General features: G+C 52.8%; 5 protein-coding genes across 5 annotated transcripts; 3 read left to right on the top strand and 2 right to left on the bottom strand.

The window, feature by feature from the left end:
• Positions 1 to 56: 56 nt before the first annotated feature.
• On the top strand, positions 57 to 3,731 carry BKA58DRAFT_403366 (copper amine oxidase; the record flags this gene model as incomplete). Its single annotated transcript, XM_046171782.1, has 6 exons — positions 57 to 392; positions 443 to 1,811; positions 1,863 to 2,260; positions 2,454 to 3,060; positions 3,111 to 3,549; positions 3,605 to 3,731. 6 exons carry the CDS (start codon positions 57 to 59, stop codon positions 3,729 to 3,731), a joined length of 3,276 nt encoding a protein of 1,091 aa, XP_046023137.1.
• A 557-nt stretch (positions 3,732 to 4,288) lies between these two features.
• BKA58DRAFT_412629 (uncharacterized protein) lies at positions 4,289 to 5,963 on the top strand (the record flags this gene model as incomplete). Its single annotated transcript, XM_046172365.1, has 4 exons — positions 4,289 to 4,448; positions 4,494 to 4,877; positions 4,957 to 5,412; positions 5,509 to 5,963. The coding sequence occupies 4 exons, from the start codon at positions 4,289 to 4,291 to the stop codon at positions 5,961 to 5,963; spliced, it is 1,455 nt and encodes a 484-aa protein (XP_046023136.1).
• Positions 5,964 to 6,131: 168 nt separating this feature from the next.
• BKA58DRAFT_205333 (uncharacterized protein) lies at positions 6,132 to 7,253 on the bottom strand. The gene is made up of 4 exons (XM_046165924.1): positions 7,038 to 7,253; positions 6,757 to 6,844; positions 6,507 to 6,693; positions 6,132 to 6,455 (listed from the first exon to the last, which is right to left on the bottom strand). The coding sequence occupies exons 2-4, from the start codon at positions 6,829 to 6,831 to the stop codon at positions 6,301 to 6,303; spliced, it is 417 nt and encodes a 138-aa protein (XP_046023135.1). The 5' UTR covers positions 6,832 to 6,844; positions 7,038 to 7,253; the 3' UTR covers positions 6,132 to 6,300.
• On the bottom strand, positions 7,254 to 9,055 carry BKA58DRAFT_205332 (cyclophilin-like domain-containing protein). Its single transcript, XM_046165923.1, has one exon. It carries the CDS (start codon positions 8,966 to 8,968, stop codon positions 7,484 to 7,486), a length of 1,485 nt encoding a protein of 494 aa, XP_046023134.1. The 5' UTR covers positions 8,969 to 9,055; the 3' UTR covers positions 7,254 to 7,483.
• Positions 9,056 to 9,315: 260 nt separating this feature from the next.
• Positions 9,316 to 11,263, top strand: BKA58DRAFT_441488 (MBOAT, membrane-bound O-acyltransferase family-domain-containing protein; the record flags this gene model as incomplete). Its single annotated transcript, XM_046173822.1, has 5 exons — positions 9,316 to 9,337; positions 9,388 to 9,432; positions 9,483 to 9,582; positions 9,633 to 10,651; positions 10,701 to 11,263. The coding sequence occupies 5 exons, from the start codon at positions 9,316 to 9,318 to the stop codon at positions 11,261 to 11,263; spliced, it is 1,749 nt and encodes a 582-aa protein (XP_046023133.1).
• Positions 11,264 to 11,944: the final 681 nt, after the last annotated feature.

Below are 11,944 nucleotides of genomic sequence, written 5' to 3'. Positions count from 1 at the left end.
CCTGATAGCTTTGAGCGATCAACCTTATCCGACCACCCTCACAGCATATCAACACTATGGCGCTCGATCGATTGAAGCAAGCAGCCTCGCACATTACGGGCATTGGAGAAGCTCCACACCCATTTGATCCTTTGAGGGAGTCAGAGATTGAACGCGCAGTCGCTATCATCCGAAAAGAGCACAGTGATGTGTTCTTCAACGCCATCACATTGTTGGAGCCGCGTAAGGCAGAGATGATGAGCTGGTTGAAAGATCCTGAGCACACACCACGACCACATCGAGTTGCCGATGTAGTTTGCATTGGCCGAGGCAGCAAAGTGTATGATGGACATGCAGATTTGACCGAAGGCAAGATCATTGGCTGGGCGCTGACTGATGACGTGCAGCCACTTGTACGTTAGAGAGTGTGTATGCGGTTTAAATTCTGCTGACTTAGATCTAGATCACGATGGAAGACCTGCAGATTGTGGAGACGATTGTGCGGAAAGATCCAAAGGTCATCGAACAATGCGGCTTGATCGGTATTCCACCAGAGGATATGCACAAAGTGTACTGCGATCCTTGGACGATTGGTTATGATGAGCGTTTTGGCACCAAAGTCCGTCTCCAGCAAGCGCTCATGTACTATCGCCCACACCCTGATGATTGCCAATACACGTACCCATTGGATTTCTGCCCAATCTACAACTCCGATACTCAAGAGATCATTCACATCGACGTGCCACCAGTCCGGCGACCGCTCAATCAGGCCCCACCGAACAACTATCACGCGGCAGCCATCGAGGCCGAAGGCGGATTCAAGACCGACTTGAAGCCTATTAACATCACACAGCCAGAAGGAGTCTCGTTCAAGTTGGACGGACGATACATCAGCTGGGCAAATTGGAAGTTTCACATTGGCTTCAACTACCGCGAAGGCTTGGTTCTGTCAAACATAACATTTGACGACAAGGGCACCGTTCGCGATACCTTCTGGCGCCTATCACTCGCAGAGATGGTGGTACCTTATGGCAACCCAGAGCACCCACATCAGCGTAAGCACGCTTTTGATCTAGGAGAATATGGCGGTGGCTACATGACCAACTCACTTAGCCTGGGTTGTGATTGCAAGGGCGCAATTCACTACATGGACGCTGCTTTTGTCAACCGCGCAGGCCAGGCTACTACAATCAAGAATGCTATCTGCATTCATGAGGAAGATGCCGGTATTCTGTTCAAGCACACAGACTTCCGCGACGACAGTGTTACAGTCACTCGTGCTCGCAAACTCATCATCTCACAAATCTTCACAGCTGCAAACTACGAGTACTGCGTGTACTGGATTTTCCACCTCGACGGAACAATTCAGCTGGAGATCAAACTCACGGGGATCTTGAACACCTACGCGATGCTTCCAGGCGAAGATCTGAAGGGTTGGGGAACCGAAGTGTACCCTGGAGTGAATGCACACAACCACCAGCATCTGTTCTGTATGCGCATCGATCCCAATATTGACGGCCCGGAGAATACCGTTTTCATGGTCGACGCGATGCGCGGCGAAGGCGAAGTTGGCAGCGCGGAGAACAAGTACGGCAACGCCTTTTACGCGAAGAAGACGAAGCTCAGCACTCCTGAGCAGGCGGCGACGGACTACAATGGTGCGACAAGCAGAACGTGGGAGATGGCCAACACGAACAAGCTCAACCCATACAGCAAGAAGCCTGCTTCCTACAAACTAGTCAGCAGGGAAGTGCCCGATCTGCTACCAAAGCCTGGAAGTTTGGTATGGAAGCGAGCGGGTTTTGCGAGACATGCGGTACATGTCACGAAGTGTGAGTATCCCCAGAACATTGTGCGCGGAACTGTTAGCTGACCCAACCTAGACGACGACACACAACTCCATCCAGCAGGTCGTCACGTTCCGCAGACTTCTGGCGAGCCGTCTCAAGGCATACCTGCCTGGATCGAAGCCAACCCCAACGAGAACCTCGACAACACCGACGTCGTACTGTGGCACACATTCGGAATCACGCATTTCCCATCACCGGAAGACTTTCCGATTATGCCTGCTGAGCCTATGACGCTGTTGCTACGACCGCGCAACTTCTTCACGCGTAATCCTTGTATGGATATTCCGCCCAGCTATTGCAGCGTTCCGAGTGGTGTCAAGCAGGGAAGTACGCTTGTGGATAAGCTGAGTCGTATGGCGTTTGGAGAGGAGAAGAAACCTGAGAGCGCTGCGCCTTCGACTTGTTGCTCGGACCAGAAATTCGGTGCAGGTGTATAACGAGCTCGTGTCATGTATGTTTAGTGTGTTGTGAATAGAGCAATTTCTTCAGTGAAACGATCATCGCAACTCCCTAAATCTGTGGAATGTGGATGTGCCGCCCAGGCGGACCCTTGCAACGTGTTGCATTGCTCACAGTGTCGGCCACGTGCGGTGACGCAGTCCCACGCGAGCTGTTCGCGGATAGCTCCGCCGGCGGGCCCAAGCTTCTACCGAGTCCGCATCCGACATCTTCTCCCCTCCACAATCACCGGCGCAGATTCCAGTAACGCACAGCAGCAGCAATGATATAGCACCGATATCCCAACGTTCCCAGCACCATCTTCATCTCACCGAGCCTGAGGATGTTCCTGCCGATTTGGACTGCCCACCATCCGAACCCGCAATGCCCCGCGCATTCCCACCCGTAGAGCAAAATGATAAAACGAAACGAGCAAACGTGCCGAGGAGCGCCTTATCAGCCTCTTTAGTTGAGAGCGTAGCCGGTTTCAGCGCTGGCGTTGTCTCCTGTCTCGCCGCCCATCCACTCGATCTGCTGAAGAACCGCCTACAACTCAACACCACAAGTCGATCACGACCTGGCGACTCTTATCGAATCCTTCGAAACGTAATCAGAGATGAAGGAGGCGTACGCGCACTATACAGAGGACTATGGCCGAACCTCCTCGGTAACAGCCTGGGCTGGGGGCTATACTTCCTGTTTTACGGAAACCTGAAAGAGTTGTTTCAAAGTAGAAGGCAGAAGGGCGAGCATCTGGGAAGTGCTGAGTTCTTTTCCGCGAGCATCATAGCTGGTATGTTCAGAGAAAAGAAACTCTCGTGGGTATCGCTAACCATTTGCTAGGCCTCCTTACCGGTGCTTGCACGAATCCTATCTGGGTAGTGAAAACGCGCATGCTCGAGCGCGGCGCGAATCACCCTGCCGCATACAAGTCCATGAAAATTGGCCTCCAACACGTATACGAAACTCGAGGGTTGAAGGGCCTTTGGGCAGGCTTTCTGCCTTCGTCGCTGGGTGTGCTGCACGGCGCAGTACAGTTCAGCATATACGAGAATATGAAGAAGAGAAGGGGGACACATATCGGTGGACAAGATAAGCTGAGTAATTGGGAGTACGTCTATATGAGCGGTGGCAGCAAGCTACTTGCTGGAGCAATCACGTACCCGTACCAGCCTATACGCGCGCGGTTGCAGCAATACAATGCTGCACAACAGTACAATGGACTGGTGGATGTGCTCAGGAAGACGTACCAGAACGAGGGGTTTCTGGCGTTTTACAAGGGGTAAGAAAGCTCCTACGCTCTAGAATGTGAGGGAGAGTTAAGCTAACCTCCACAGTGTCATACCCAACACGCTCCGGGTTATCCCGACCACTGTTGTTACGTTCCTAGTATACGAGAACACGAAACTATATCTACCGAAGATGTTCGCGGATGACGAGCATCAAAGTCACGACGAAGATTAGAGCCACGAATATACGCACACAACTATTATACTGATGCGCGCTCTACTACACGACATTTACTGGTGTCAAGGCCGATGTAGACAAATGAGAATCACACTACTTGACGAACTCGATCCATACAACATGAACAGCTTCATCGGCATACCCCGAAATGAAGGCATCTATTGTTTAGACTGTACCCATATCGGGCAGCTGGTAATTGACATTGCGCAGGAATTGGGTTGTGCCATGATAGCAATCCCTAACATCAGAAGCCACTCACCTATAGCCCTTAGAGTGAATCAGTGTGTATTTGCCACACTCCTCAGTCTACCTGGCTTCGTATGAGTGATTCGATCAGTCTGTCTTAGACTGCATTCGATCAACCGCTTTTCCACGTCAATTACAACCATCACCAAAGCTTACCATAAGGTAGTGAATTTCCAATCACTTGACGTCGAGTAAAGAGCTGCTGAGGTGCTTCACCACAAGCGCCGTTACCAGGCCTCAACCAACACGCAGCCGCAACCAGCCTACAGTGTGTCCACATCGGCGAATCTTCGCAAAGATCAACAGCAATGGCCTCACCAAACAAGCTGCAGCGCAAGCCTTCCATACTCGGGATGGGCAGGAACTCTCGGCCGCACCGTCTCACACCTTCTGCTAACATGCTGCCTTCGACACCCATATCATCCGAATCTCCTGGCTCTCAACCTGAACGTCGTCAAAATGGCCTGCGTAGATTCTTTAGCAAATCTCGCGGGCCAGAGACACAGAACCGAGTGCTCACACCACCCTCGTCATCTCCGGCATCAGCAGCGTCTCCACTAATCATCTTGAGGTTTGCCAAAGCATTTGTAGACGCTATGAACGTTACGCAGCTCTCCAATTTCCTCATCTGGATACTATACTACGAGATCGTTGAGCTGCCGGAAAACCCAGAGGCTTGGTATGCCCTAATCGACAACATGGACATGCGTGGGTGGGTTGCCCTAGGAGAGTTCCTGGCGAAGTCACAAGAATCGGGTGATGGATATGGCTTTGATCTGATTGTGTTGGATTCCATCTGTGATCGAATTCGATTATCACGTCTGACAGTCCACACGTTGCTGATCCGCTTCGCCGATCCAGAGAAGATGAAACACAGCATTCTCGCAACAGTAGGAGGTATACCACCTAGGCACGACGCCACAACGATGAAAGCTCTCGAGACCGCGCAGTCGAAGTTGGATGACTTTTTAATTAGCAAATCATCTAAAGCCACCACAAGGGTCACAGTACGCATCATGGCAGGCTAGCATCCAAGTACGCATGCGTGCATTTCTGGATATGGTGATCGGCCCACGCATTACTCATGTGCGTACAGGTAAGCCGCTTACGACTGTTGCAACCTCGGAGCAGCTCTCGAAGGAGGTTACAGAAGGCATCAGAATGAACTTTCTCTACGAAGCCATGCAACAGGAGCGTAATGTACCATTGAAGCGCTATGGCATTCATCAAGGTCACAACAAACATGGAAACCAGACTCTGCAATCGTCTTCGTCTCCATTGAACGAGAACGAGGTCGAGCGATCACGAAATCATGCTATTGCGCTCATGGCCGAGAATCGTGAATTGCGTTCTGATATCACAATTCTACTGCAGGATAAGGAGAAATTAATCAAAGCAAACGAGAAGCTGGCACAAAAGGCTTCTAAACTCGGTCGCCTATAACCTGCAGGCTATATCCGTTCGCCTCCCTACGACGACTGGCCCGTAGACAAATTAGGCAATGAAAACGCCAACTGCGAACAACTAGTCGCTTCACAAGTCCCACTACGCCCTTCCCGCCCTCGTTCTGTTTCTACCGGCGACATGGAAGCTCTCGCTACAGCTCTCGAACAAGGCCTCAACATCACTAAGCATCATCGTCAGAACTCGGAGATTCTAGCTCAAAAGTATGACGACGTGTTTTCTAGCTTGCAGTCTTCCCCGCTGCCCGCTCTCCGCCTCTCGGCACTCCCAGCGCCATTGACGCCTTCACCTTCATCAGCCAACGGCAGTGCGACTCGACCGATGACTCTAGGGGATGCGCCGAGGAGTGGGAGGCGTAGTGGCATGATCTTCGGTGGAGATAATATGGGGCATCTGGCTGGGGGAGGAACACCAACAGCGGAGGATAGTGATGAGGATGAGGATGGAGGAAGGAGTGGTGGGTATGTACCTGTTACGCCGACGCCGCAGGGGAGGAAGAGATTTGATCTGCTGGAGTAGGGGTGAGATGGGGGAAGATACTAGGGCATGAGCTCTGAGGTGAGCGTATGTACCTGGATCTAGATAGTGTACACCAGGTCATCGGAGAAAGAATGCGATTGTTCGAACACCTTACAGTTCCACCTTGCATTTACTTTAATGAGCATCGTATTGTAGTATAGCGCTCGTCGATGACACCCACTGAATGAACTAAATTTGACGTTTTCTGTCTCCGCGTCTCAGCGCGTACGCGTAGGCGGCGAAAAGCAAGCGTGCAGTAGCACAAGTAAGACCGGCAGTATGAGAAGAACTCGCATATCGCCTGGTCAAAATGTGTTCAGTAGCCAGCCTAAGCCCTTCAGACCTCCTCCTCAATCTCGTCAATGACCTCGTTACCACCATCTAGGTCCTCCTCAACGACACCCTGCATATCGTCTTCCTCAAGCAGCGGCTCAGGCTTGATCTTGGGAGTAGCGGCTGCCTTCTTCTTGGTGACGCGACCGGTCTTGACGGCTATATGTTTGGTCAGTAAAGTGAAGGCAAATTTCAGCGTTTAACACTCACCACCCTTGGTCGGACTAGCACTACCCTTCTTCGCGCGTGTCTTGACAGGGCTCTTCGCAGCACTGTCGCCGCCGCCGGCCTCGTCCTTGAGTGCGGTGGCTGCCTTCTTGAACTTGCGCATACGGTTTTCAAGCGCATCGTAGGTCATCTCGCCGCCGTAGAGAGTAGCGATCTCTCTGATGTTGACCTGGAGGTAGATGCGGGTCAGTGTGCGCGCTTAAGACGGAATGTATTGTGGCAGTAGATGTACCTTGTTGTCGAAGGACGCGAGTGTTGCGATGAACAGACGCTCGAGGACGCCCGGGTCGTTCCAGTTCATAGGCATCTTGGCGACGAGACTGGTAAGTGTTAGTAAGATGGTGTCTTGAGTCGCCCCGGGCGCTTGAGAAGATCATAGGAGCAAATCATAGTAGCAGTGACAACCAGAAAGCGCAGATGGCGGGATTGTGCGCGGCTGTCTCGAGCTGTTGCAGCCACTCTCCAAGGCGCGAGTGCGGTCACTTGGGGGAATGCTGGGCAGGGAAAACTTACTTGTTGAAGATGGCTGGTGAAGCTGGTGTGTGGGATCAGAGTGTCGATGGAGATTGTTGATGTTGTCACTGTTGTTGGGGTGCGAGGGTGTCTGAGAGCAGATTTGAAGGTGGCAGAAGGTTGAAGATATACGGCGGGAAAAGTGAAGGTGACGATAAGACACGGAAGGACGCAACTCAGCCCGCTACTATTCTCCGCCTTCACACCGCTCGCGTACCTCCTACGTGCGAGACGGAGTAAAGGCACGCAAACTTAACGAAATACGACAAGACTGATGCGGAAGGCAGGCTATGGGGCTACAGTTCAACATGACGAGGGGAATATCATGGGTATATTGGCAGGTACCGTGCTCGAGCAGATGTACTCCATATCCAGTACTTCCACATGTCACGAGACGGTGACTAGTCCGGTCTGGTCGAACGCAAACTCTGGGTATCGAAATTACATCAAGCCTTGGTCTTGGCTGCCTTTGCATCCTCGCGCGCTTTTTTGTCCTTTTTACCTTCGGCTTTATGCCGCTTGGCCTCCTCTCTTGGGTCGATGACCAACAACTCTTCCTCGTTTTTCCGCTTCCACTCCAAGTCTTTCCCTAGTCTGTCTTTTGCAAAACTAAGCGAATGCGACATCCACCCTGCATCGTCATCCGACTCCTCCTCATCCTGCTTGTCCCAAGCTTTACATGACTGGCATCCTACTATGAAGTGTAGATCACATGCACCTTCGTCTTCTTCGTCGGCTTCATTCGCATGTCCATTGCTTTGGTTGCTCGGTGTTTCTTCTGGTAATGTTGGGGTGGCCATCTTCGGGGCGGCGGTGGAATCTGCCGAGTCCAGCTTTGATTTGAACCGGTTGAGAATGTCCAGTGCCGACTGTTCGTCCTTTGCATTGCCGCCTGCTCCGCGTTTCCGTCCCCGTGTTGTAGTTGACGGTACCATTGACTCCAGTAGCGACTTCTTCTTGGCAGGCCCTGTATCTTGGGCAGCTGTGTTCCGCTTCATAGATGCCTTGAGGTCGGCGATTTGTTGGTTGACACGATCTAGCTTCAATCGCTTTTCGGACTCGGGCGAGAGTTCTCGTGGTGGGGTTCGGGCTTTGGGTTTGGGCGGTGATTTGGGAGCGGCTTTTTGGGCGGGTTTGGGCGATGGCGATGGTGGCGGTGACTTTCGCGACGGTTTGCGTATAGGTATCTCTCTCGTCTCCTCGGGTGCTTTCGACGCAGGCTTCTCGTCCCCCGCGCTGACTAGCTTGGTGTTGAACTTGGGCTTCTTCGCGACAGGTGCCGCGTCAGCCTCGGCTTCATCGCCAAAGCTGAGCACGTTCTTGCCAGCCTTCCTCTTCGGCTTCTTTGCCTTCTTGGTCTCGGACTCTGTCGTTGTAGCCACCTGCACCCTCTTGACCATGTCCTCAAACGGGTTTATGATGATCTCGGCGCCCGTGACCTTGGTGGGGTACATGGGCTGGTCTACGCTCCCGTCCCGTATCTCGGCCTCGGCCATCTTCATTAGGTTGTAGATGGTGTCGCCTGCGACCCTGCCGAACATGGTGTTCTTGCCCTGCAGCTCTGGTGTGGCTGCCAGGGTAAAGAAGAACTGGCTGCCATTGTCGTCCGTCTTGCCCGTATTGGCCATGCCCAGCAGTCCGCGTCGCGTGTACTTCAGCCGGCTGTGGAACTCGTCGGCGAAGGGCTCGCCATCGTAGCTGCTCTCTCCGCCCTGCCCCGTGCCCGTGGGGTCTCCGCCCTGGATGATGAAGCCCTTGACCAGGCGGTGGAAGACGGTGTTGTCGTAGTAGCCATCGAGACACAGCTGCAGGAAGTTGCGCGAGGTGATGGGCGTCTGCTTGGCGAAGAGCTCGATCTCGAGATCGCCCGTAGTGGTGTGCAGGACGACTTTGGCCGTCGGGTTCGGTTCGAGGTTGTACGTCGTGGCCATGTCAGCGACGGAGGTCCGTTATCGAGGTGCGTTATCAGGGCCGTTATCAGGATGCGCCGTGGTTGCACCCGTGGAGGGTTCGCGAAGTCGCGTCCCAACTCTATCGCGAAAATGTTGGCCAGTGAGCGCTGAGCTGCCCTGCACGGGCCTCGGCAAACGTGCCCCGACGTCATCTTGGCTTCTCACCCACCATGCACCTCCGCCTGCATAGTCTCACTTAACTTTCCGCCTCCCGACACAGGACCGATGCCTTACATATAATACCGCTGTTGCTCAACTCTCACCGCTTCTGGTCCTCCTCCTCTGCCTTCTGGGTCTGAATTTGCGTCGGCTTGGCAGTTGGCACCATGTTGCCCTACATCAACGCACGTACGTGTTGGCGAACTCAGCCACTACTACCAATACTGACCATGGTGTAGCTTTCGAATATGTGGCTGGTGCACTTGGGAATTCGGCTGATGAGCGTAAGACCTCGCAAAGCACATGTGGCTGACGTTCTGCTGATCCCACCCAGTCAAGCTTATTTTCTCCTTCTATCTGTCGTATCCTCTAGCTGCTGTGTTGAAGAGAATTCCCGACAAGGACCCATGGAAGAAGAATGTCTTCGTCATCACGTGAGGCTCCTCGCGACTTGTATCGGATGGATTGATGTTAATAACCCCAGTGTGTCCATGTTCTACCTAGTTGGACTTTTCGACTTGTGGACCGGCCTACGGACTATCTTCATCAGTGCTGGCGGCGCCTATCTCATCTCCTCTAAAATCCATTCGCCGTACATGCCATGGATTGGATTCGTTTTTCTCATGGGCCACATGTCGGTGAACCACATCTACCGACAAGCTGTGAATGACCCATCCGTCTTTGACATCACCGGAGCTCAAATGGTCCTGGTCATGAAGCTGACTGCTTTCTGCTGGAACGTCCAAGATGGCCGCCTTCCGGACTCTGAGCTATCCGAACAACAGCGAGCCCACGCTATCCGGACGATGCCCAGTCTTCTCGACTACATAGGCTATGTCTTTTTCTTTCCTGCACTTATGGCTGGCCCGGCCTTTGACTACGCCGACTATAGCCAGTACATCACTACGACCATGTTCACCCTTCCACCAGGTACGGATCCGTCCAAGGCACCCCCAACGCGCAAGAAGCGGAAGATTCCTCGCAGCGGTATGCCTGCCGTCATCAAAGGAGTATATGGTACTCTCTGGCTGGTCGCGTTTATCAAATTCTCCAGCTGGTACTACCCTGATTTCTACCTTGGGGACGAATACATGCAGTACAACTTTTTCCGCAGGATCTGGCAGCTCTACATGCTTGGTCTTACCACACGTATGAAGTACTACGCAGTTTGGAGTCTATCTGAGGGATCGTGCATCCTCTCCGGAATCGGCTACAATGGTCTTGACCCCAAGACTGGTCGACCCAAGTGGGATCGTCTCACCAACATCAAGCCACTCGAGATTGAGGCCGCGCAGAATGCTCGTGCTTATCTTGGTTTCTGGAATATCAACACCAACACCTGGCTGAAGAACTACATGTATCTTCGGGTAACGCCAAAGGGACAGAAACCAGGCTTCCGGGCTACGCTAGCCACATTTGTGACCAGTGCTTTCTGGCACGGCTTCTACCCTGGCTATTACATGGCATTCATTCTAGCAGCTTTTGTACAAACTGCTGCGAAGAGTAGGTCGCCGATGATGCGCTATGTGCATTCCATGCTGACACTCACCAGATGGCCGCCGATTGATTCGTCCGCTGTTCATGACGATAGACGGGAAGTCACCTCTACCTTCGAAGCGATACTACGACCTCTTCACTGTCGTCCTTACACAGACTGTGTTTGCGTTTGTAGTAGCTCCCTTCATTCTTCTTGGTTTCTCGGATACTATCAAGATTTGGGCAAGGGTTTACTTCTACACTCTTATCGGCGTAGCTGGATCCTTTGCTGTCTTTTCGCGGTCGTTTCCCATCCGCAAGCAGCTCGTTCAACTTCAGACGGCTCGTGCGCCCCCAGTGGCAGCCAACACATATGACGATCCTGCCATCGAGAAGGCAGCACGGGAGGAAATTCGACGAGAAAGGCTAGCGAGGACTAACTCGGCAGACAGTGTTACCAGTCATGCCAAGATGCCTCTCCTGGGTATTGCGGATGACCCCGAAGCGGAGATTGACGAGATCGTAGCCGAAGTCAAGGCTGAGATCGAGCAAAGGAAGAGGAGGGGTAGTGTGATGCAAGGATTTGATCTCAAGCAAGCCGTGCAAGACAAGCTGAAGCAGTTCAACAAAAAGGAGTAGAGCATGATACACTAGTGGCGATGCTCCAGTAGCAGTTGCAGGTGCGTCTTTGAGGTATAGGGATGGGAAACAGGCCGGTTTGGGGTTGAGCCGTTCAATATAGCCTGAATACATACTCAGTCGCAAGAGGCGTTGCGGACTTGGTTCCGAACCTTCCCGCCATTCACCGGATTTATCACAGGCCTTTGTGCACGTTTGTCGCTTCAGCCCAACGTCAATACTTCGGGCAAATCATACCGCCCAGTTCAATCGTTCAACCCAGCGCGAGCTGTCGGCGACCACAGACATTGTCCGCTCGTGTCGGAGCTAGCGGGTGTCTTGCGTGCTAAATGTGGCGCAAACTCTATTGCCATGTGGTCGCTCGGTAACGCCGGACTTTTGACACCGACGCCGCATCACTCCAGCGCCGCTCACAAAGTTTGCGGCACCTTTTAGCTTCGGGCGTCAAGAGGCTCCTGTCACCGAAAGTTACTTTGAACTACCGAAATTCCATGGAGAATATGATCATCGCATCGTCGCGTGGTCGCACAAGTGCATGCGATTTCAGAATTCGAGGCTAACAGCCTAGAACGCGAGATCCAATGATTGCATGATCGGACCGACGAATCGTATAATCGATCGCGCATCCCGCAGGTCTGAGACTTCCTAGACGCACATCTGCACGGAGCGCCCGTCGCCTCA

Source organism: Alternaria rosae (assembly GCF_020736505.1).
Source record: "Alternaria rosae strain MPI-PUGE-AT-0040 chromosome Unknown BKA58scaffold_7, whole genome shotgun sequence".
NCBI lineage: Eukaryota > Fungi > Ascomycota > Dothideomycetes > Pleosporales > Pleosporaceae > Alternaria > Alternaria rosae.
This window is presented reverse-complemented; position numbering and strand designations above follow the sequence as displayed.